The sequence below is a fragment of the Glandiceps talaboti genome, chromosome 4, assembly GCF_964340395.1.
Source record: "Glandiceps talaboti chromosome 4, keGlaTala1.1, whole genome shotgun sequence".
In the NCBI taxonomy this organism is placed as follows: domain Eukaryota; kingdom Metazoa; phylum Hemichordata; class Enteropneusta; family Spengelidae; genus Glandiceps; species Glandiceps talaboti.
Window position 1 is genome coordinate 17355249 of NC_135552.1, and position 24409 is coordinate 17379657.

At 35.7% G+C, this 24409-nt stretch overlaps 1 protein-coding gene across 1 annotated transcript; it reads right to left on the reverse strand.

The window, feature by feature from the left end:
• Positions 1–5171: 5171 nt before the first annotated feature.
• LOC144433514 (ATP-dependent RNA helicase DHX8-like) lies at positions 5172–21951 on the reverse strand. Its single transcript, XM_078121823.1, has 17 exons — positions 21608–21951; positions 20255–20508; positions 19690–19781; positions 18798–19278; positions 17936–18253; positions 17234–17419; positions 15401–15548; positions 14505–14683; positions 13680–13874; positions 12641–13037; positions 11905–12086; positions 11123–11263; positions 10343–10636; positions 9351–9479; positions 8484–8680; positions 8147–8326; positions 5172–7654 (listed from the first exon to the last, which is right to left on the reverse strand). The coding sequence occupies exons 1-17, from the start codon at positions 21708–21710 to the stop codon at positions 7432–7434; spliced, it is 3699 nt and encodes a 1232-aa protein (XP_077977949.1). The 5' UTR covers positions 21711–21951; the 3' UTR covers positions 5172–7431.
• Between the last annotated feature and the right edge of the window lie 2458 nt (positions 21952–24409).

The following is a 24409-nucleotide window of genomic DNA, read 5'->3' on the forward strand; positions in this document are numbered from 1 at the left end:
TTCCCCAGCCTAGACAGAAAGTTGTGTCATCCACAGGTACTGGTAGTTCATGCAGTCAGATAAATATAGACAATACTGATGAAATACTGATACCATACAAACATAATGAAAACATCACAAGTGTGGATTCACTGGACCAACCTGAAGAGGTACATATGAAGGGTCATGAAAAGAGAAAATCAGTCGCCAACAAAGAGACACAGAAGAAGAAGAAACATAGAAAGTCTAGAATAGTGAATGATGAATCCTCAGTTGAAAAATCTAGTGTGAAGGATTGTGAGATGATTGAAAAGAAGTCCGAGTGTGATCAAAATCATGCCACTGCTGAGATTGAAGTAATAAGTGATGAACAGATTGATGAAATTGTTGACAAAGAAGTCCACAGATTGTCATCTCAGCAGAAATCACTCGATGAAAAGGCGATGCCAACTCAGGAAATTTCATATGTAGAGATGATAGTGAACAAGAGAAGAAGACGACGACAACAACATGACTTTGTGCCTTATCAAGCAGCAAGTGAAGATGACGCTACAAAGGGAGTGAATGATGACACAGCTATGCAAGTTGATGGAGCACCCAGCTGTGATATTGTGGAAGTTTTAACAGCAACAGAACAAGATCAGTGGCTAGGAGATAAGAGAGATAGTGACAATGAGGAAAGTTTTGCAGAAAAGCAGACAAATTTTCCTAAATCACGTTCCAAGCAAAGAAAACAGAAAAATAAAGAACTTAAAAGAAAGAAGAGTAAGTCTAACTCTAATGCAGGTGATGGACCACAGTTAAATGAAGTTGTTTCTCTTAGAAGGGTGTCTGTAACACTGTCCCCTCTAAAGCAACAATGTAGTCAGGAAAAGACCACAGACAGTACCTGTGTTGATGTTAACTTGTCACCTCAAACCACAGAAGTGAGACGAGATTCCGAACATTTACAAAAACGGAAGACTCAAGACAACAAAAGCAATGCACTCACAGACGAAGATTCACCAGTGCCAGCAAAGAGAAGCAGACGAACTGCAGCCAAGAATATTTGCTTCAAAGAACCTGCACTTACAGGGTGAAGTATATTAACATTGTTATTAATTCTTTGTTATGAAAGGACATCACATTTGTAAGTTTTTTTAGAACTTACACAAGGAGAGGTATGATTCATCATTTATAATGATGAAATATCATCATGTTTACAAGCCATAAAAGAACCTTCATTATGTACACATGGCAGATAAAGTATTAGGGTCACCATTGCTTCTTTGTTATCATGAAATGACATCTCATTATTACGTTAAAGTCATGAAAGATCACTTACTGAATAGAAGAGCATTAGTTTTATCTTGCAAAAGTTTACTTGAAAGCCATTTTCATCCAGTGGGTTTCATATACTTTGTGACAAATGCCAGGTATGTGATAATTTGAATTTTGTGAATTTTGGACAAATTTCAGCCTACCGGTACAAACTACATGAACTATTAGGTCTACAACCTGTTTGTAGGAGCACACTAAGTTTGTTCAGTGTATGTCATTGAAGTTTTGCAGGCACTTTTAACAGAGGGACATTTTCACCAAACTCTGTGTCAGTTTCATCAAAGTGTACATGCTATTAAAAAGCACCAATAATGCAATCATTTGTTTATTTATTAACATATCATTTGAAGTCAGCCTTATGAATGTTTTTACAATTTCTTTTATTATTTATTTATCTTTTATTTCCTTTCCCATTTTCCCACTTTCCCACTTCAGGAAACTGCGTAGAGGTGATGACTACACCCTAGGATGGGGACTAAAAGCAAAGAAGAAAGCTAAGGGGTCAAAGGTTAGTTCATTGTAATACCTTGTACAATTATCATGTCAAAATCTGTTGAACTGCAATATTTGTCCAAATGAAAGTCATGTTTGTCTCACACTTGAATAACATGTAACTGTAGAAAACATCACTGGTGGTGGTGGGTGGGTGGGGGTGAATCCTTATCATCCCTTCCCATTGTGGATTAAGAGATGAGAAGAAAGCCCACAACAGCTGATTTTTAGTCTAGGATAACACAAAATACTGAATTTTTAATTCAATAACCACAAACTCTAACATCAAACCTTTTGCACAAGATCTCTTCCATCTTTCATCATTCTTTGCATTGAAATATTGTTTTTATGGTTTCCCAAATTGACTTCAAATCTTCGTCTATTTTCATGCTTGTTTTTTTTTATCATCTCTTATAGGATGATAGGCATGCACTGGATAACGTCACCAACACAGCAACATAAAGACAGTCACATTGATTGTATACCAATGCATGCATTGGATAAAGGTACTAAATCAGGAAGTCATGTCAGCAATATATACCTGTAACCAGCACTGCCAACAGGTCGAAGTGGAAAATTTGTGTATTTTTTTCATTTTGGAGTACATGTACCACAATAACTTTGTGTATATTTTTTTCTTTTTGGAGTACCACAATAATATATATGATATTGCTGCATTTTTACCAGTGCAATTTTGAGTCTGTATGATTTAGGAAACATCTATTTATCCAATTTGTAAATTGTCTAGTGGAGACGAGTAAATGTTTAGAGTAGTTCACAGTTTGCTTTTACATAACAAAGTTTTACAAAGTGCTATGGTTACCCGTTTTGAAGCAGGGTGACATGCATTCTTTCAAAAACATAGAATTTTTAGAATTTGAAAAGTGGAAGTCAAACAGACATGTTCAAAAGGCAATATTATCATCTCCATTTGACTTTAAAAGTTATAAACCATATTTAGTTGTTCTTCATTTAAATATATCAATAATAGCATTAATTTATGTAGACAACACTTTGACCAATGCCATTGATTGGTTCAAAAATGTTCTATGTAATGAATATGTAGAGTATGTAAATGAGCATCTCCTAATATGGTATATTGACTCAAATATGATGAGCCATACTTACTAGCCAGCAGTGATGGAAGCTTTAGCTGTTTCAATCATAGAAATGGGGATGGGTAACCAGCAGTGGTGGAGGATATACAAATGTGTTGATAGAAATGTGGGGTTAGGGGTGTATCACATAGTAATGGAGGCTATATGTGTGGTGATGGAAGGATGGGGTAGTCTGAGTAGACTTTTTAAAACAAATATTAGTTAGTTAAATCTTCTTAGTTTCAGTAATTTGTGAAAACTCATTACCGCTATTTAGAGGGTAGTGATTGAAACATTTGCAGATCATGACTTTGCCATGCAAATGGTGCCATTAGTTTTCAATAAGGTACTGTTAGTTCAACCATTTTGAGTATTTTTATATCAAAGATTTTACAGCACATTCACACTGCCAATCACTGACTTTGTTAGTTCAACCATTTTGAGTATGTTTATATCAAAGATTTTACTGCGCATTCACACTGCCAATTCCTGACTTGGTTCGTTCAACCATTTTGAGTATATTTATATCTATAATTTTACTGTGCATTCACAATGCCAATCCCCGACTTCGTTAGTTCAACCATTTTGAGTATATTTATATCAAAAGATTTTACTGCACATTCACACGGCCAATCACATTTCACCGAGGTATTTCAGACTTTGTTAGTTCAACCATTTTGATATGTCTATGTGTATGATTTCACTGTGCATTCACACTGCCAATCACATTGTTCAACTAACATAATACAACACTAGCGATGAGACTGTATCTTTTTGTACCTACCGGTAAAAATGTTGTTCTGTCTTGACATCATAGCTATGTCTACAGTACATTGACAGTGCTATGACATCCATGCAGCTTTGTGGTGCTATTGCTACAAAGATATAGTACTAGATGAGCTTGAGTGTAAATACCTCGGTGCACTTCACTTGCACTCTCTCGTTGTATGGTTCTGTCATATTATGTAGAACAAGCTACAAGTTATGAAAATGAAAGATGGATCATCACAACTTGATGGGGAATGTTGTTTTCAGAGAATGACATTATTCTGATTACAAAGACAGAAACTTGTGTTATATAAAGTGCCAGATGTACAGGAAGTAAAAACTTAACATTGAAAGATTCCTCACATACAACTACTCAGTTCCAATTTAGATAAAGATTATAAATGCCATATTTATGAACATACTGCCAAATTCATTAAGTTTAGCCTATGGACACACTGCCATTTCTAGAATCCGTCTCTTACTTTGTGTTTGTGTGTGTGTGTGTGTGTGTGTGTGTACACAATATTACCGGTATCCATACGCAGTACAGAAACAAGTTGAAATCGTGATTGCTGTTGAGGGTGCAGATCCAAAAAACAATTTTATTGATCGTGTATACAGCCACAAAATATATGTTTACCCACAGGTGATGCAACACTTCAATGTGTACGATATGACGAGCAAGTTATTGTACCTAACAAAACATTTTCAAAAATGAGTTCCAGTTGCAGCTAGTGCAGCTTTACAGGTTGAAATACCGGTATTCATGAAGGGCATTTTTTTTTAATTGCTTATTTTTTCATTCACATTGATTTTATAATGCTGTAATGACTTTATGAAAATTCAACCTAAGTCAATTCTCAAAAGATTCCATAGTTTCACTATTAAGATTCTTCGAACACTTTTGCTTGGAATTTGTATAAAGTGATGCATAGTCTGCCTTTGTGCAATTTTTTCAACAGGGTTTATTTTTAGTGGAAACAAACCGTGAAAATAAAGTATGTTACAATATTTTGATGTTATGTTGTCTCCGTACTTTATTTTTCAGGTATTGAATATTGTTACGTTTCCACTTATGATTTGTTGTACTTATCTTAGTATTTTCATTTTTATTGAAATACTCACAAAACATGTAAATCAAATATGATCTTAAAAGTAATTGCATGTAATGCCACTTCAGTTTCATCAGATTTTGCTTTTTAAAGAATGGCCTCACGAGTTGGGTATATTTGTAGCCTACCTGTAGACTTGAGAACGGCTATTGCTACACTATTTTGCCATCCTATCAACAATTCAAAATGTCAGTTAGGATTGTGGAATAGTGTAGCAATAGCTATTCTCAAGTCTACAGGCTAAGGCTAGTATATTTGTGTAGATGTCTGAAAACTGTTTATTCAGAAGCTTTGGTACAACAATCACCCTCAAACCTGTAGCTGTGTGCATCAAGACAAAGAGATATAAACTGGAGCTTAATGATCTCATATTCCTGAAAATTTTATTTCAAAACCAGTTACAGAAAGAAAGAAAGAAAAAGAAAAATGTTGTTATTCATAATTGTTGGTCAGATTGTGGTATTAATTTATAACGAAGTGTACTTTGCTTGTACAATACTGAGATTTAATAGGACAAATTCAAAAGCCACTATATATCTGTTTGTTTACTGTGACTTACACATACTGTTTATTTCAAAGTTTTGTATTTACATTACAATAATTGAATAATGCAGGAAGTTACATTTCTGTAATAATGGTCACTGTCTGGGTTTTTTTAATATGGCAAGCATTCTAAAAGATCACTTACAGAAATATGTAAAAACTATAAAGAACTGATTTGATCCAGAGTCAGACTCATAGATCTGCAGATTGATGGATTTATGAAAGAAACCCAGACATTGTTGTAGACTGTATGATCACTTCCATCTCAACTTGGTGGATCATACACATGATAAAATACCTATATTTAGAGTAGTATTTGTCAAACCATGGATACACAAAAGTAATATTGACACTTGCTGTTCTCACTCTCAATTGCCAACATCTCTTTCTAAGTAACTCTACAACCAACCAATAGAATAGGTATGAGAAGAGTGACATAATAATTTGCATTTGGGGCATCATAGCATGTCAGAAATTTCATGACACTCTTATGCCATTAAATTAAAATTTTTGGATGCCACATTCATAAACTGGAGGGCACTGGGTAGAGTTCATACTCCTGTCTGCAGTTCTCCAAACAAAATCCAAAGAATTGGGTGCCCTCACAGGTTGGAACTCGATGGCTGATGATGATACAACTTAAAATGAAATTTCTCTCAAATCCAAATCCAGAATTGGATCGCCACCAAAAACATTTATTAGATGTAATGAAAACATAACCTCTGTCTAATCTTGTTGGCGGTAGTCATTACTCAGCTGGCTCTAAGCTTGTCACTATTTATCCTTCACTAGAAATTAATTAAATCTGTTGGGCTGTGTTCGTTGAATGTACTTTAGACAACTTTGATATTTTAGCTCTTTGGTTATTCTAGTGAACTGTTCTCTCACATATATTGATTTTTTGAGGAATGACAGATATTCAAATACAAGTGTGTGTGAAAAATCAAAATACAGCTTGGCTTTTTAAATCCTGTTCAAGTGAATGAAGTAGGAAATAAGTAGTAAATTATCATTACCAGTGTTACCGTACATTCAATTTTGTCTGAAATGTTACACAGATAATATAATGACTGACAGTCACAGCACTCAAAAAGATAGATAATTCTGTAATAAAATAAACAAGTAAGTCTTTAAAAAAATAACAGTAAGAATGTGTTGGTACATCTTTGTTAAGGAAGATTTCCAATGATTGGAATATCACTGGAATATATTGATGTTACTTAAATAGCAGTGTGGAAAAACATACATAAAACAGTCCTCTAATATGTAAAGTTCACTTTAAAGGCTCACGCAGCGGCCATGAAGCAGCCACGTAGCGGCTCAATAACTAGTATGCATGCGCGTCCTATATACTATGCGATGTTTTTTGGGCAGTTTTACCCAAGGATGCATTGCGGTGCAATGACTAAGCATGCACGTTCTATATACTATGCACATTCTCCACACGGAGGGCGCTATGTACATTATCATCGTGAGGCAGCCAGTCAGAAATGAATCTACCCTGCGCTGGCTTTGCCTAGTTATGATATTATTTCAAGCACTGACTATATCAAAACAGAACTTTACATCTCAGAAGACTGTTTCACCTATGTGTTTCGACACCTCTTTTTTATAATAGTCCTAACAGCATTTATTCACTATATGATGTCAAATTGTATATGACATACAATACAAAGAGATTACAGTTGATGGCTATTTCAGTTTGATATTACAGACTCCTTAATTGTAAGTCATTTGCTGAAACAGTTTTTGTATTTATTCAATTTGCAATTATCATATCTTGAAGCCCATCTTTGCTAAATGTGGACTGCATCACAACTTCTTCAAAATCCATATTGAGTTTTAAAATGTACTGGTATACAATGGAGGTTATGTTAAAATGTATACACCAGTACAATGTAAGTGGTATAAAAACATTTCCAAATCCGTTTTCTCTCTTTGTATTTCTCTGCAGGATATCCAACCAAACTGTGACAGTTTACAATATCAAATAACTAATTTGTTATAACCTAGCCACATGTAATGTCTGTTTCAGTACTTTGTGCAAAGTCAAAATTCCTTGTGAAATTATCCTCCAATAAAGTAAAGTACACGATTGGCAGTTTTCACATCTATCCACATCAATTTCGTCTGTATCTCTGTCTGGAAATACGCCAGGCGTTTGGCTCTTCATATTTGTTGTACAGTGGTTCCAAACGTTGTTGTTTCTTCTGCTTGCTGAGTCTGGTAGGGTCAGCAAATTTGAAGAATGCTGGTGCATATTCCACTAACCATTTGTTGTCTATTTGAGTCACTTCTCTCATATACTCCTTGGTGGTCAATACCAGTTCATGATACACAACCCTGAACACAAACAAAGCAAGTGTTAGCATGGATGATGTTATGGCAACATTTGTATTTGTATAAAGTATAGCATATGTAGTGTAACCTCTTTACAACAAACTCAAAAGGAGACAGGAATAAATGTATGTTGTAGTGAAGGATGTACTTCATTTGCAATAGATAGTGGATGACATGAAAGAGTGTTTTTACAACAATGTTCACTTCAACGAGATTACAGTGTAATTAGCTTTGGACTTTCCTACACATACTATGAGCACTGTATAACTATTACTCCAGGCACAGGCCTACATCTGTATAATGTTATAGCCAGTCTTTCAACGTACTGTACAGCATGCAATCCTTGCTGCAATGGTTCCCGATTACACAGCTGGGTAAATCACAGCAAATGTATGTTTCAAATCTTACCCACAGACTTGTGCCAATACTAATGGTAGAGGTTGTAACGTATCACACTGTGATTCATATGAATTTGATGACCATATCTACACTCACCATTCTGGTTGTCTGTTAAACAATGCACTTGAAGGATGGATGTATACAACTTGGCTATCTACCAGAGTACGATAGCCCTCCTGAGGGTCCTTTTTAGCAGCATTACGAAAGAATCCACTACAGATAGCTTTCTGTACTCTGGCAGTGTTTTTACCACATGACACTACATCAAGTTTGTGCCTAGTAAAAATATAAATACAAAAATAGTTACTAATTGATCAATTTTTCTATCAACAGCAATATCATTTTACACAACTTGTAAACACCGTGCAGCACAGTTATATCTTTAACGGAAATGTACAATTAAAAATAATTTTTTGACATCACATTGACTTACCTATCCATTATACCTAACAATTGCTTTCTCACATCCTGAGCTCTACGCAGTGTTCTGGCTTGTACAAAATTTTCAAAACACCATGGATTAGAGAATTTGTTATTCTTCCAGGAGTTATAGACTGCCAGTAGAGTCAAATGGTCTCCTTCTAGCTGGTGAAACTTGGCTTTCCTTTGATCTGCCAAGGCTTGTTTATCCTGAAAATAACAAATAAAACAACTTTCAGAGTTTCACATTGACATATTAAGTTTTGCCTCTCTTCTATTCCTAAGGTACATTTCCTGTAATTTTTCCTTCCTTTCTAATAGACAATTTACTCATGAAAAATCTGTGTTTCTATCAAAGTTCCTCAGTTATTTTAACATGGTTCTTACCAAAATAATGTAGTAGTGTAAATCAAAATATAAGAGCTTTCCTATATTACCCCTTTGCTTTTAAACTGTAAACTTAAGATATTTTTACTACTAGAAACTTCTGCGATTTTTTAGTCTTCAGCTAGTTCTCAAACAAAGGCTAATTTTTACTAATTACCAGACTGGTACATTGTGTTTATGTTCAAGAAGGCATTTCAGTCACTACTTATTTTTGTGTTTTTGGTTTGCAGTAAAATGGTAAAAATAAGTCTTCAGTGAAAATTTCCAGGTTCACAGTATACCCACTTTGCAATATTACAGTCTCTGTGTCACTGAGCTTTTGAAATCTCAGACTGAACATTCATGACATACCGGGTATTGAGGATCGGTATCTAGCAAGAGATGTTGGAACAGCTTCATTATATTAAACTGGCATGTTGATAATTTGAATTTGAAATTTGACTCCCTAGTACGGTAGGCATTCTCATGTTACTCAGACAATAAGACTCCTTACCTTGGGTCTATAGAAGACATTCTGAACAGACAGCATAGATACAATGGTTAGAATTTCATCACTACAGGCTAGATGTACAGACATAATGAGGGTCTTGGATAACATGGGTTCCAGTGGAAATTCTGCCATCTGAAATTATAACAGAAACATGTAGTTACAGACAGTTTCAAAGTAAACATTTTATACATTACATTGTATTTCATCTTCTTTGTAGAAAGGAAGCAAGAAACTGTATTATTACAACTACAATAGGCATGTTTTTTTAAAAACTTTTTAAAAAGCATTGCAACAAACAACTATTTTACACTAAAGTTTTTAGATGGACAAAAAAGTACACTTACGAAGTAAAAAAATGACGGTACTACCAGTGTTGCAGCCAGCCTTTTGAAAGAGTGGGACATTTTGTGTCCCGAGACTTTCATTTTTCTTGGTTATCATAAATTTTTGGGGGACATTATGAAAAAAGTGCCAATGGCGTTGTAGCACAACTGTACAGTTTTTAAAAATATTTACCCACATGCTGATCCATGCTAGATATTTGCTGAATGATTATACAGTTGTCTATCCAACCCTGTTGTTATCTATGCAATATGTGCGATCATTTGGCTGTTGCTATAGGTGTGGTCATGTTGCTAAACAGATTTGCATACAATTTTAGTGTGGGTCATCTATGAGCAATCACTTCCAAAATTCTGGGTCAGTTCCAAAAATTGTGTGTCAAATGACCCAAAAAAAACCTCTGGCTGCAACACTGGGTACTACACATGGCCAGGACCAGTCACTGTAGTTTCACCAATTTCTACTCATGGAATACTTGGTACATTTGCAAATGTTTCAGAAAGTAAGAAAGAAGGCAGAATTTACTGTTGGTATTATGTACATGTATATTCTCCTTCCTAATCTGGTGAGTAAGCAGTCCTTAGAAACAAGAATGTTACCAAGTTTCTTTCCATTTTATACTTTATAAGAATTATACAGTTTGTGCTACCTACCCTTCTCCCTAATCTGGTGAGTAAGCCTTCATCATCTAATGAACTAAGGGAGTGTAACTGTTCCATGGCTGCAATCAATGTCTCTGTAGGTGGTGGGTCCATGAAATCGAATGACAGTAAATCATTAATTCCCATGGCTTTCAGTGACAATATTGTACTTGCTAAGTTTGTACGCTGGATTTCAGGCACTGCAGTCGTCAACATCTCATCTCGGTATGCTCTCTCTGTGTACAGTCTGTAACACTTCCCTGGACCTGTTCTACCAGCACGGCCTGACCTCTGCTTGGCTTGAGCCTGGTGGAGATGCAATTGTAAAGTAACATTCAATATGGATGTACATGTATCTGGTATGACAAACAGATATACTTAGCATCCAGCTAAGTTAAAGTTGTTAAATAGCTGCTTCCTTTCTTTCAATATAAACCCATAACACCAAAGTAAAGCATTTTCTGTATATACTACAATCATTTATAGCATCCATATCAAATGTAAAAGTATACTGTTTCCTTTGCTAATTGATCACATTATACAGACCACATGCTAGGCTTGTACTATAAATAAACAAATTGAAACAGTATACTTTCACACTTGATATGAATGCTATAAACAAGTGTAGCACATAGAGAAAGTGCTTCACTTCAGTGTTACTCCTTGTAAAGCTTCCCATAACACTGTATATAATGTAATAACATTTACAGTAGTACAATTCTCAGCCACATATAGAGCTTCCACTGCATTATATAACAAAGTCAACAACTATATATACAACACTGACTTTACCTGTGAGATCGGGGTTACTACCAACTGATCCATACCAGTTTTAGAGTTGTACACTTTCTGTTTTACAAAGCCAGGATCAACTACATAGTAGATACCATCAATAGTCAGTGAAGTCTCGGCAATGTTTGTAGCTATGACAACCTGGAAGTAAACATACATAAACTTATTAAGTACAATAATTTGAGTTTGGTTAAAAGCAAAGCACGATTGATATTACTCATAAACTTTAAATGCTGACCAGGCTAATTTACATGAAGTAAAAATGATTTATCTATCCTCATAAATATATGTCTTTTTTTATTTTTATTTAAAAAGATAGAATCAAAATATTAGCATATGCCAAACAATTGGCAATTACGCAACTCTTCCTACATTGAAAATTACCATAATGCCTAGTATACTAATACATTAAAAAAGCCCCCCCCCCCCCATATATAAACTGGGTTTAATGCCAATAAACAATTTGATCAAAATCTGATCATGTCTATATATGCCTTTCTGTCAAACTAAACAATATAATAGTTAATTTTGACATCACACATGCATAAATAAGGACTAAGGACTAAGGCTGAAAGCTAGGATTTATCCAAGTATTTTGGTGCAGCACAAAATCTCTAAACAATATGAATGCAATATATTTCCTATACACAGTTCGCTATCCAAATATACCCAATGCCCTACATAGCCAAAAATACCAGTACTATGTGGATTTATCGACAGTAATTCTTACCTTTCTACTACCAGGAGGAGCTAGCTGGGTCAAATATTTATCTAGTTCTTACCTTTCTACTACCAGGAGGAGCTGGATCAAATATTCTAGTTTGCATTTCACTAGGTAAAGCTGAGTAGACTGGCAATATAATCAGTTCTGGTACATCAGGACCAAGAGATTTCATACGTTCATACAGAATCTCACATCCTGTGTCAATTTCTTCCTGACCAGTTAAGAACACCAAGATATCACCTAGAAATCAAAACAGTTTGATTAACTTTTTATCTTTCCAGACACAGCAAACTAGCATGTATGTCAAGACCTGCATGTAAAGCATACTCCCCCTCCCCATGTAAAAGCCTGCATGTAAAGTAGACTCCCACCCCCCACCCCCCCACCCCTCCCCAGTTTGTCTCAAGAAAGGATCAACCTAAAACACCTTTCAAACTATGATTTTAATCATGTCAGTCAATTCAGTCAATGTCTATGATGCTTAAACATGAAAGTTTACAGGAAATGTTCGTAGAGTGAAGGAAATAATGAAAGGTAACTACCAAGGTCATTATCATGTGAAATGGTTGAATATTTTATATGTTCAAAATGAATGAAAAAATACCTATGTGGACAAAGCACGAGTAACAAATGTAATTATAGTAAACTTATCTGGTGGTGTTGGGTAAGTTATCAACATGAACAGAGCTACATAGGCTAAGAGGGGGACTATCTGTGACAGCTAACTTACCTGGTGATTCAGTGTAGGTATATTTAACACCACTAGAGGGCACTATAAGTGATACTCAACTTACCTGGTGGTTCAGTAAGATGAATCTGCATAACAGTAATCAAAGATGCATCTAAATAATCTGTCTCTGGTTCCTTGGTGTACAGAATCTCTACAGGATACGTCCTACCAGGAATAGTGAAAATAGGCGCCTCAAAGAAATACTGTGAGAATTTGACAGCATCTAATGTTGCCGAGGTTACAATCAGTTTGAGTTCTGGTCTCTTCTTGACTGCTTTCTTCATCAACCCAAACAAAACATCAGTATGGATAGTTCTTTCATGAGCTTCATCCAACATAATGACAGAATACTGACTGAGATCTGAGTCTATCAGACATTCTCTCAACAACATACCGTCTGTCATGTATTTGATTTTAGTTTCTGGACTGGTGCAGTCTTCAAAACGGATGGTGTAACCAACCTATCAAAATGTAAGACAAGAAGATTTACAGACTTAGGTTTTCATATTCAGTTGACACAAAGCTTTTAGTTTATATTTTTGAAATGGTAAAAATCTGGTAAAAAAGAAATGAACCTAAGATATGCAAATCAATCTGAGATGATAAATCACATGTTAATAAAACTTGGGTACAGGTGACAGCAATTTTCAGACTTAAGTTGTACGATTCTTGAAATAAGTGTATCATTAGTACTAGGGTACCACCCACCAGTATTACTAACAATAATTAGCTGTTATTCCCCCAATATTTTTCTTCGTTCAGCCAAGGAAAATAAGAGTGACCTAAGGGGCCTTTATCACTACTCATCTAGCGACTCATAGTGACAAACCTTAGGTCACAAGTATTTTCCAGCTGAATGAAGAAAAATATTGGAGAATAACAATTGAACCAGCACCGGTAATATCAAAGAAAAATTGGGGAAAGTAATGGCAATTTTGAACGTTTTGACTCATATTTCAAATACAGCAGAACCAGTGACGTAGACACTTTGTTATCACATAGAAAGACCAGAGTATATATTCCATATTTTTGTTCAACTTGGCTTATGCATGGTATAATAGTAATATACCATAGACCGATGGAGGGTCTATGAATATGCCTACCTCTTGTCCAAGTCTACAACCAAACTCCTCAGCAACTCTTTTGGCAACTGACATTGCAGCAACTCTTCTTGGTTGAGTACAGCCTATTTTACCTCGTATTGTATAACCTGCCTCAGCAATATACTGTGTGATTTGAGTGGTTTTACCACTACCAGTTTCACCAATGACTATTAGAATCTGGTTATCATGAATGGCCTGTTTGAGAATATATACAGAGGTTAAACACACAAACAAGTATTCTTATATGATCAATACTTGCAATATTAAGGAAGTAGTTTGATATGTCATCATACTTAATCAACTACCGATATAATGCATTAATGGATATGATGACCAGACAAGCTCTGCATTCTTTCAATCTAAGTTTATATTCTATCTAACATGTATAATTTCACAACTGTCAGTATAAATCTTGCAAATAATTCCCAAACAGGAATAAATATACAATAATAGATTTTAATTTGTATTTGTCAAAATTGACAATTCAATTTTAAGATAAATTGAATGAAATCAACAAACAAAGTTTAATGGGTACTGTGGAAACACTGTATATTTCAAGATTCTCTGGACTTAGCAGTACAGATAGACTGTAAGATACATCGTGATGTTTCGCCCTCACCGGCCTCCTCTCACACTAGGGGTTAGCCGATGTTTGAGGGCGCCCCGTCAAGGCGTACCTTACAGACTACAGTACAGAGTACAACTCAGAGATCATAAACCTAATGAGGTGACACACTGAGATCACATCATCCATTCATTCAATTGTCATTTATGAAATACTGTAGAGTTGTAAATTACTGAGAATGAATTTACTGTACTACTTACTTGCACCAGTTGTTCTTTTAGTCTGTATATTGGTAAACTCTGTCTCTGTTCAATGATAGACATCTTTGTCTTCTTACCAAATGAAGCCTTGTTACCACCGAATGCATGACGTTTCCATTCTGGCATGTCTGGTGTAGTAAGACCTATACCTCTCATCTGTGATCCTAACATACGGTCCGCTGTCAAAGAAAACACAACATTGGTGATGTTGATATTACATGTATTTATAAACATGTCTGATTACATCTCAAGTTAGACTGTAAGATAAGTTGTGTCGCTCTGCCTTCACCAGAGGGGTTGACTGATGTGTGAGGGCGCCCCGTCATGGTGTACCTTACAGACTAATCTCAGGTATGTCTCAGAAAAGATATGGATACAAAAGAAACTCATGTGTATAACACACTATAGTAAATATAACATGATAATACTACTCAAGGAAAAACATTTTATCATATCAGCAATGTATTCACTGAACTTGACTACGAACTTTGCTGTTTATATTTGACTACAAGATGGCAAATTTAGTTTGCTGTTTATGCAGTTGCTAGACTTCAGCGAGGCCAGGATTTGGAGAATTTGTTTTAAACTTCCTTCCACACCAGAACATACACCAGGCATACTTCATAAAGAACCATTCTGAATCATAAATCAATGATAAATAACATCAAGTATTAATTTACTAACTAAACATGTGAAATATTTACGTTCTGTGTATTACATAAAAACACTGGCATCATACAAGATTATCCACAGAAAATTACAAGACAGCGATGTAAAAGTTAATTTAAAATTGAATAAAATTAGATAACACCTAAATTTAGAAAATAAAGTCTTATACCACCAGACTAGTAGATACTTAGTATAATGCTGTCAAACACCTAATTTCAAAGACTTACTTTCTGGCATTGGATCAATCCAGCTGGTATTCATTCCTGTGGGAATAGAGTCGGCTTCTGCTCTCTCTGTGGCCTGTTTCATTTCTCTTCTCTCTTTAGACAATGCACTTGCCATCATAGCAGCTTTGGATAGCGTTCCATCAGGGTTCTACAGAACAAACAATAAATTATGATTCTATCAAAGTTCTCTAAAACAAACAAGAAATCAATGACAAACCCACAAGGGCAAACAGCTGACAATTATTGTAAAAAAACAAACATCAATGCAATGAATATTTCATTACTTGTGCACAACCTGTAGCATGATGTTTTTTTTAAGGATGGTGTTTGTTTTACATGAAAAGTTATTTTAAGACCCTTCACCTGGCAACGTGTACATGTCAGCAGCTAGTAACTGAGATCTCTTCACATATCTAGTACATGTACATAATACATACAATTGTGTCATTAAATTGATAAAGAGTCAAAGCAGGGTTCGTACACTTAAAGGAAAACAAAATTCCAGGACTTTCCAGGGGTTTTTCATCAGTTTTCCAGGGGTATTCATATTGATTTTGACCATTTTCCAGGGGTGTTGACACTAAAGTATATTTTTTGAATGACATCTAATTGTCTGATGTGAAATTAACAACGGTTCCCATAATATGTCACAAAACATTTTAAAGACAATCGACACTAAGCAAGACGTTGGTTTCAAAACCATGTTTGCACGCTAAGATTAACGGAGAAACCTCTCTCCTACCCCCTAAGTAGCCGTTTCGTCAAGCAGGTGCATTGATCGTGTAAGATTGAGTCGCAGCATTCGTCAGTCTAATTCAGACATATCCAGAAAATTAAATTAAAAACTAAAGTTTGTCCTCGTTATTGTATGGTTTGATGATACTAGATTTATAAGTCACCTAAAATGATTTTTTTTCTTCAAATTTTTAAATAAAAACGTCATTTAAGTAACGAAATTTCGAGCTATGAATAACTGAATACATTCATTGCTTGCGTCTCGATGTTTATGTACGGACGCCACGAGTTGCGGAACATCGTGATTTCTCAACTCAGCTTGACCACTGACGAATGTTACTGTACCGACAACATAAAACAGTAGTTTATTCTTTTAGAACATGTAACACAAATACCCATTTATCGACGACATAAAAGTCACAACCGTACTTCCACAACCCGGAAATTCAACTGCACTGCCTAGGTCCTAGTATTGTCATGCCTGAGCTTGTAGTATGTCGACTCATACGCCGAACTTGTATTGTAACAATTTCTAATCGTGGTTGATGATGCTTTGATACTCGCTACAATGTTACGATAATCTTGTTAACAGACCCCGACCGGGACTGTTACAGTGTTACAATATTATGTCCCTGAAATGACGACTGGGAGATGTATGGAGTAGCAATGAATATACCGTTATACACAAGATCAAAACAAACACTGCGGCGCCCATTCAACTAATCATATGCATGGTCTGTGGGGCGAAGTGTCTCGTGGAACGATCGTTTGACTGTCTGGGTTCAATCGGCGTGAATTTTGATTCACCACCGTGGCGAAAGACTTTGAAAATATTTTCGCCATTTCACATTTACGAGATTCAGAATCATACGAATGGGTGGCTCGAGCACAGACATGACGATCATCAATATTAATCGATCGATTGATCATGATCATTTTCCAGGGTTTTCCAGGGGTAGGGCGCATTTTTCCAGGGTTTTCCAGGGCTTTCCAGGGAGGGTTTGAAATTCCAGGGTTTTCCAGGGTTTTCCAGGACCGTGCGAACCCTGTCAAAGAAACTCTTTCTCCCTACACATATTTCCTTGCTAATGTAATTACCTTGACTATTCTGACAGGGCTCAAGTCTAAACTTTGTCTACCATGACCTTTCAAAAATGGTGGTTCTTCTTCTACCATTTCAATTTCTACCTCTTCATCAGAATTGTCCTCTTCCTTGGGTAGAAGTCCTGACTCTTCATCAAAGTCAGGTAACTCAGTTTTGTCAATACAACTTGCAGCCAACATCTACAGAGAAAGCAATGCTCAAATTTCAATAGATTGATACATCAATCCAAAGCTGGTGTACATTCAATGAACATAGTATGAACGCATCATGACATAGACACAATAGATCAGTGTTTTTATTATGAGATTGAAAAAGATAAATCTATCTGAACTATATCATGGATCCCAACCCAAAAATTATTGTACAAAAAATCAGAACAATTTCTGAATGTTGTAGAGATATGTCCATCTTTCAACAATGTAAAATCTAACAGATTCCTGCTATCTGTTACTGGGGCTGTGAGTTTATATTGTTTTTCCAAAAACAAAGAATGTATTGTAGAAGTAATTTCTCTTTATATTCACAACACCAAATCTCTGATTGAAGACTCTTGTAGCAGAGAGGTTGAAATCTAATATGATCTAAGTACAATTTGAGAGAAGTATAAGCCAAAACAATAGTTCCAACCAAGGTAGGTTTCCTTGTCTTCCCATTTCTAGGTTTCAGATGTTTTTTCAATAGAGTGAGTAACTTACCTGTTTGATTTCCCACTTTTCAGGAGACGTAAGTCTCTGTACTTTCCTGGTATTCAGCATAGAATCATCATCAGCCCTGACATTGACCAGTGGAATATTAGATGGTCTGTCAGGGTTACGGATCGCCTCTTCAGGATTAGGATGGTGTTCAGTAGCATTCCGTATACTGTTAGGGTTCAAATCCTCTCCTGTTACTTGGTCAACATCTCGCATTGAAAGACTTATTCTGTTACCAACCATTGACAGGACTTTGACCTTGACCTTTTGACCTTTGTGAACGACATCATTGACATCAGACACTCTACCTTCTCTTCTTAGCTATAATAACAAGACAATATACACTTTCAATGTCAACTCATTTCATATGGTCGAATTAAACATCGTAACTTTATGGGGGGGGGGGGGATTTTCACTCACATTTTGATTCAGTGATTGTGGACTTAGCACTCACTGAAACTAAATTTATCAATGACATTATGACTACTACTAAAGTATCACTTCTCACATATTATATTCTTGGGGTATTTTACAATACAACTCAAAATTTCGGACCACAGTAACTTGAACATGATGTACAGTATAACACTTAGCATATCTATATAGTGTTCAATGATATAATGCATCCTAGACTCTAAGATACATCATGTCGTTCTGCCCTCACCGGCCTCCTCTCATGAGGGGTTGACCGATGTGTGAGGGCGCCCCATCACAACATACCTTACAGACTAAATACATCCCTATTCAGACTGATACATCCCCTAAATGATAAATCAACATATTCATTTGATACCTAAACCATAGATATGTATATGTGCATTAATAGCTACAATTATACAGTCTATAACATTAGTTAGATTCTTACCTGTGAAATGTGAACTAATCCATCACATCTTTTCCGAAGTCCTTCAAGTTGAACAAAACAACCAAACTGCATGATACTAGCCACTTTGCCCTCATAGATATTTCCAAGTTCAGGATCTGGTGGTGGAGCCCTCTCTACAAATCTGTCACGATATTTTTCCTTGCCCTCTTTATTTCTGTCCCTATCTTTATCCTTATGTCTGTCTCTGTCTTTATCCCTATGTCTGTCTCTGTCTCTGTCTCTGTCTCTTTCCCTACTTCTGCTACGACTTCTGTCTCTATGTTTGTCTCTATGTCTCTCCCTGCTTCTTGATCTATCCCTCCTTTTCCTAGAATCTCTATCTCTATCTTTATCTCTATCTCTGTCATGGTGTCTTTCTTTCTTTTTGTCTCTGTGTTTTTCCCTTTCTCTGCTGTGACTTCTACTCCTACTACGATGTCTACTTTTCTTCTTGTCTTTGTCGGTTGTTTTTTCTTCTTTACTGTGAAGTCACAAAGTTATATATGATTATTTATCAAAATAAAAATTATAATGGAAACATTTGGTGAATATAGTTAAAACCTACATTGAGATCAGAAGTGGAAATCTTATATTTGAAAAGAACAATGTCATTTTTCCCCTTTTAAAACGCCATCATTGTGAATACTTGCATTACACTATACCATCATTAAAGCATTCCTGGTACAATCACTGTCAGAGTGCCCTCAAAGCCTATTTGACGCACCACTGATGCACACAATTTCTAGTGACACACCAAAATCTGGTGTTCACCTATCTCTTACTGTGTGGTGACTCATAAGAAATGCCATTTTTTCTCATTTTGACTCACATTAACAAAATTTGACTATCATTAGTGGGCACACTGATCACAGTGTAATCATATCATACTTACATGACTACTGGATCTGACACTTTTGTCATGAGAGCTTCCAGTTCATCCATTGCATCTTCTGCTACTTTTTCATCATCAACATCTAGCATAACCTATAGAAAGAAACAAAATCAGACACAGAAAGAAAAAAGTATGGAATCACAATTCGTATACAAGAATTGGAGCATATAGCAAACACAATGTCAAATCATAGATCTCGGAAGGGTTCACTCCACGGTCTATGGTCAAATCCACATTAATGTTACTAACATTTGAATGTCTCCTGTGAACAATTCTATTGTAAACTGTCTACTTAGTACTATAATTGCCCATCATAGTCAAGACACATTCACATGCTCCAAAAATAGTGTTCATCATTAAGAGTTGAAAGCTGATTACATCTGTCATTATGTCTCTTTGCTAAACAAGTGTCACTCTATGTACCTCTTTACAATTTCACTTCCATTGAACTAACCAGTACAGGGATGCTTTCATTCTTCTTTTCTGACAAATCATAAAAAAATAATCCTATAACTACAGAAGACTGTTCTTCTTTCTAGTTTCCATGGTAACACAATTAACTTACCTGGATACTTGGATCATCTGGCATACATAATCCTGGGAAAGCTTCTTTTTTCATCTCTGTCTTTGTTTTTGTTTCTGAAGTCGTGTTTGTATCATCATTTGAATCGTCCTCTGAGCGTTTAGGTTTCATACGCTGAATCAATCTTAATAAATTTGATATGAAAGAGTCAGGAAATTCAGCTTCATTTTCTTCTAAGGCAGCTTTAAAAGTTTCAAAAGTATCATTTTTCTCTGCCAGGTTAATGATGAATTCCGCTGTGGGTAAAAAAGAATACAAATATTACTGAATACAAATTTAATGTACAAATGTGTATGTTGCACTGTACAGAATGGCTAGATTACATATATTTGCAACTGAGATTTTAAAAATTGCACAAAAGTTATTCATTATAAATTCTTTACCTAGTTACCATGGAATAATGCTATTCCACTAATACCAAGTTCTGAAGGGTTGTCAGTTGACGAATTAACCATGGGGCAAGTTAACCATGGGGCAAGTTGACCATTGGACGATGTTGACCATGGGACAACGTTGACCATGGGGCAAGTTGACCGTGGGGCAAGTTGACCATGGGGCGAGTTGACCTTGGGGGGAGGCAAGCTGACCATGGGGAGAGTTGACCATGGGGCGAGTTGACCATGGGGCAAGTTGACCATGGGACGAGAGTCATGAGGTGGCCATCGGATGAATTGACCATGCACCTAACTGTCTGGGATGAGTTGGTTTGGGACAAGTTCAATTCCACCTATTCTGAAGTATACATGTACATATATGCTACTGCTAGTTGTGTCATATGGGTAGAATCAGAACAATTCCTTGTCTCATGATCCATCAATGTTTTTTACCCAGACCTAAGATCCTAAACTATAGAATTTGTTATTCTGAAGGAGATACGTTGACAAGACAAAATGAAAGCGCAGTCGATGCTAAAAACTTTGAACTGCTTGTATGTTATATTTTATAACCTATGTAAATCACTTGATCAGATCTATAATGATAATTATAGGTCCATAGATCTATGGTAACATTGGTTTAACTTTACACTATTACAGGGTTTAATTCATCAACAAGATTGCATAGTCTTTACATTTGTTTAAAGGTATATGTACTAAACTGTATACAGCAATAATTCAATACTGGCGTTAATATCAGTACAAAGTAAATCCTCAAAGAGCTACGGGAATTCTTGTTAACTCGAAAATACTAGTACCAAGTCCAAAATCGACATAATTTCACACCTGCACTGGCTCGTGGATTTTGCTTTTTACAAAACAACGCTTCACTATTGTTTGACACGATCACGACGATCTTGACCTTCAAGTTTCATTGTAGACTAAGCATTCCTCTACTTACCAAGATCTTTGTCATTTAATCCCAAATGATTATCTAATTCGGTACACACTTTTGAGACAAGAGACAAATGTTCCAACTTCTGCAACTCCTCAATTTCTTCCATAATGTTAGTAGAGTAACTATTCACAAAAAGAAAAACGTTCGACGGATACTCAAGACTTAACTGTCTTGAATATACATTATAACCCACTAAAATTCCGTGTACCGCGTATGTAATACTCTTTGGTTCTTTCTGCCGACTTTGGGTCCTCGTATTGTTGTTTTCGTTGACACAGATGTCGGTACGGACGACAGATTTCACGTAGATAAATCGTCAGTGTGTCGTCACACTTTCCAGAAGTGTATTTTCCCTTGAAAATGGGTCAGATTCCATAAAGCATGCGCAGAAGCGGCGCCAATTAAAGCGCCCTCGCGTGAAATATTATAATTGCTGTTGTTTTTCTCGGGGCGTGCATTCTGCTTCCGTTTATGTGACATGTGTACTAATGTCACCCGCCTTGGGACCCCCCCCCCCCCCCGTTCAGATTTGTCCATTTTACTATACATTCGAAAAATTATGATTTTGCAGAATACGCTACGCTCAGGGAGAAAAGCGGTTGCAAACTGTCTTTGTTCAGTTTCATTTAATTTCAAAGGGGAATTTTAACACTTTTGTATTTGTGTAATTTTTGAAATGCCTTTGACATAATTTACTTACAAAACTTGACTACTCCTACTATGGATTCAGAACTTCAAGTTAGGATATCGATCAGCCTGTTTACATCGCGATCTGTTTGCTTTTGCTTCACATACATACATACATACATACATACATACATACATACATACATACATACATACATACATACATACATACATACATACATACATACATACATACATACATACATACATACATACATACATACATACACACACACACACACACACACACACACATACATACATACATACATACATACATACATACATACATACATACATACATACATACATACATACATACATACATACATACATACATACATACATTTATCTACAGTCATCAATATATATATATATATATATATATATATATATATATATATATATATATATATATATATATATATATATATATATATATATATATATATATATATATATATATATATACATTTTGTGTATATATATAACACTAAACCAATGTATCGAATACAAAGATAGGGTTGAGTTGGATTGAAAGAAATAATAATGTTATTCAAATCACATATCGTGATCTAAACATCACGGTCACCGTCAACAAATTAGATTCGTGGAAATGAATGATATTTGTGGTGTCCCACAGGGATCAATTTTGGGACCTGTTTTATTATTGATTTACATAATTGACGTTCCAAATTCTTCCAAACTTTATGCAGACGACAAAAGCCTGTTTCATGCACTCCAAATAACTTGCATACTATTGTATATACAATATCTAATTAATATCTAAAGCCATATGCATCATACAGAAACAAAACATTGTACAATGTATTCGTCGCATTATTCCCCCATTACTTAATCTGTTTTCGTCATAATTAAAATATTGTCTATGCATTTCTATGATGGGATAGTTTTACCCAATATTCAGCTGTATATGTTTACTCCATAGGTAACGAGGTGATTTGTTATAATGACGTATGTGAACTTTGACCTCATAAAAGTCAACTAGTGTAATCATTGATAGCTAGGTTCTTCCTGTATACGTGGTGCATCGGAAGAACACACCATGCCACCGGTGATAGTGTGATATAGGGAGTCAGTCGGTAGTTTATACGTATCGTGCCAGTAACAGGTGGCATGGCATGGCAACCCTCTAACTGTCATCGTGTAGTGTAGTGTATACGTAAAGTCCACGGGAGAAAGAATGGATGATACGTTGGAAATTAGGCCATACAAACATGCAGACGCGGAAGCAGTGATGTATGTATGGTTTGAAACCGGAAAATCCACTGACCTATTGTCTGAGGAAGCGATGACCGATTTGTATCCGATCATGCGAGACAAGCTTTTGCCAAAATGGAAGAAACATGTCGCCATTATGGATCACAAAATCATTGGTTATGCCGCATTAGAAGGAAGTTTTGTGCAAGGACTGTTCGTGTTGCCTGAGTATCAGGGCAGAGGGATAGGTCGTCGTCTTTTAGATTGGGCTGCAGAGAAGAAAGGTCCTCTCAGTGTAACAGTATATACAGCGAATCTCAAAGCAAGACGATTTTACGAAAAATATGGTTTTGTTGAAGTTGAGGAACGAATCGATCCCCATATGGATATGATGGAAATTCTTATGGAAATGAAAAATGATAAATATAGTGACTGTAAATCAACTGACAGTTGCTCGTTATTCTATGTCTGAACAAAATCCAACGAAGAATGAATATGAATGAACAATATAGGAATGCGCGCAGAATTTGCGGCAAACATAACCAATCCTCCCACGTAAATGCGGAAATATACTAAGGGTCCGCATCCCTATCGCCATCAATGTGATTTCATTCACTTGAAAATTCGACCAGAATGTATGATATTCATATGCAATTATCATAAGATATGACATGAATTTATAAATTATATTTTCGTAATGTAAATTTTCTGACTTTTTTGTGTACATTGTCAGGTTATTATACGTAAGATCTTATGAATAAATAAATAACATTATGCAGTAAACAAGTGTGCTACAAGAGAATCGTTATTTGTGGACAATGATCAGCTTACATTTCAACCTTTCACGCACAGTGATGACAATAAATGGAATAAAAATAACGTTATACTTAACAAACA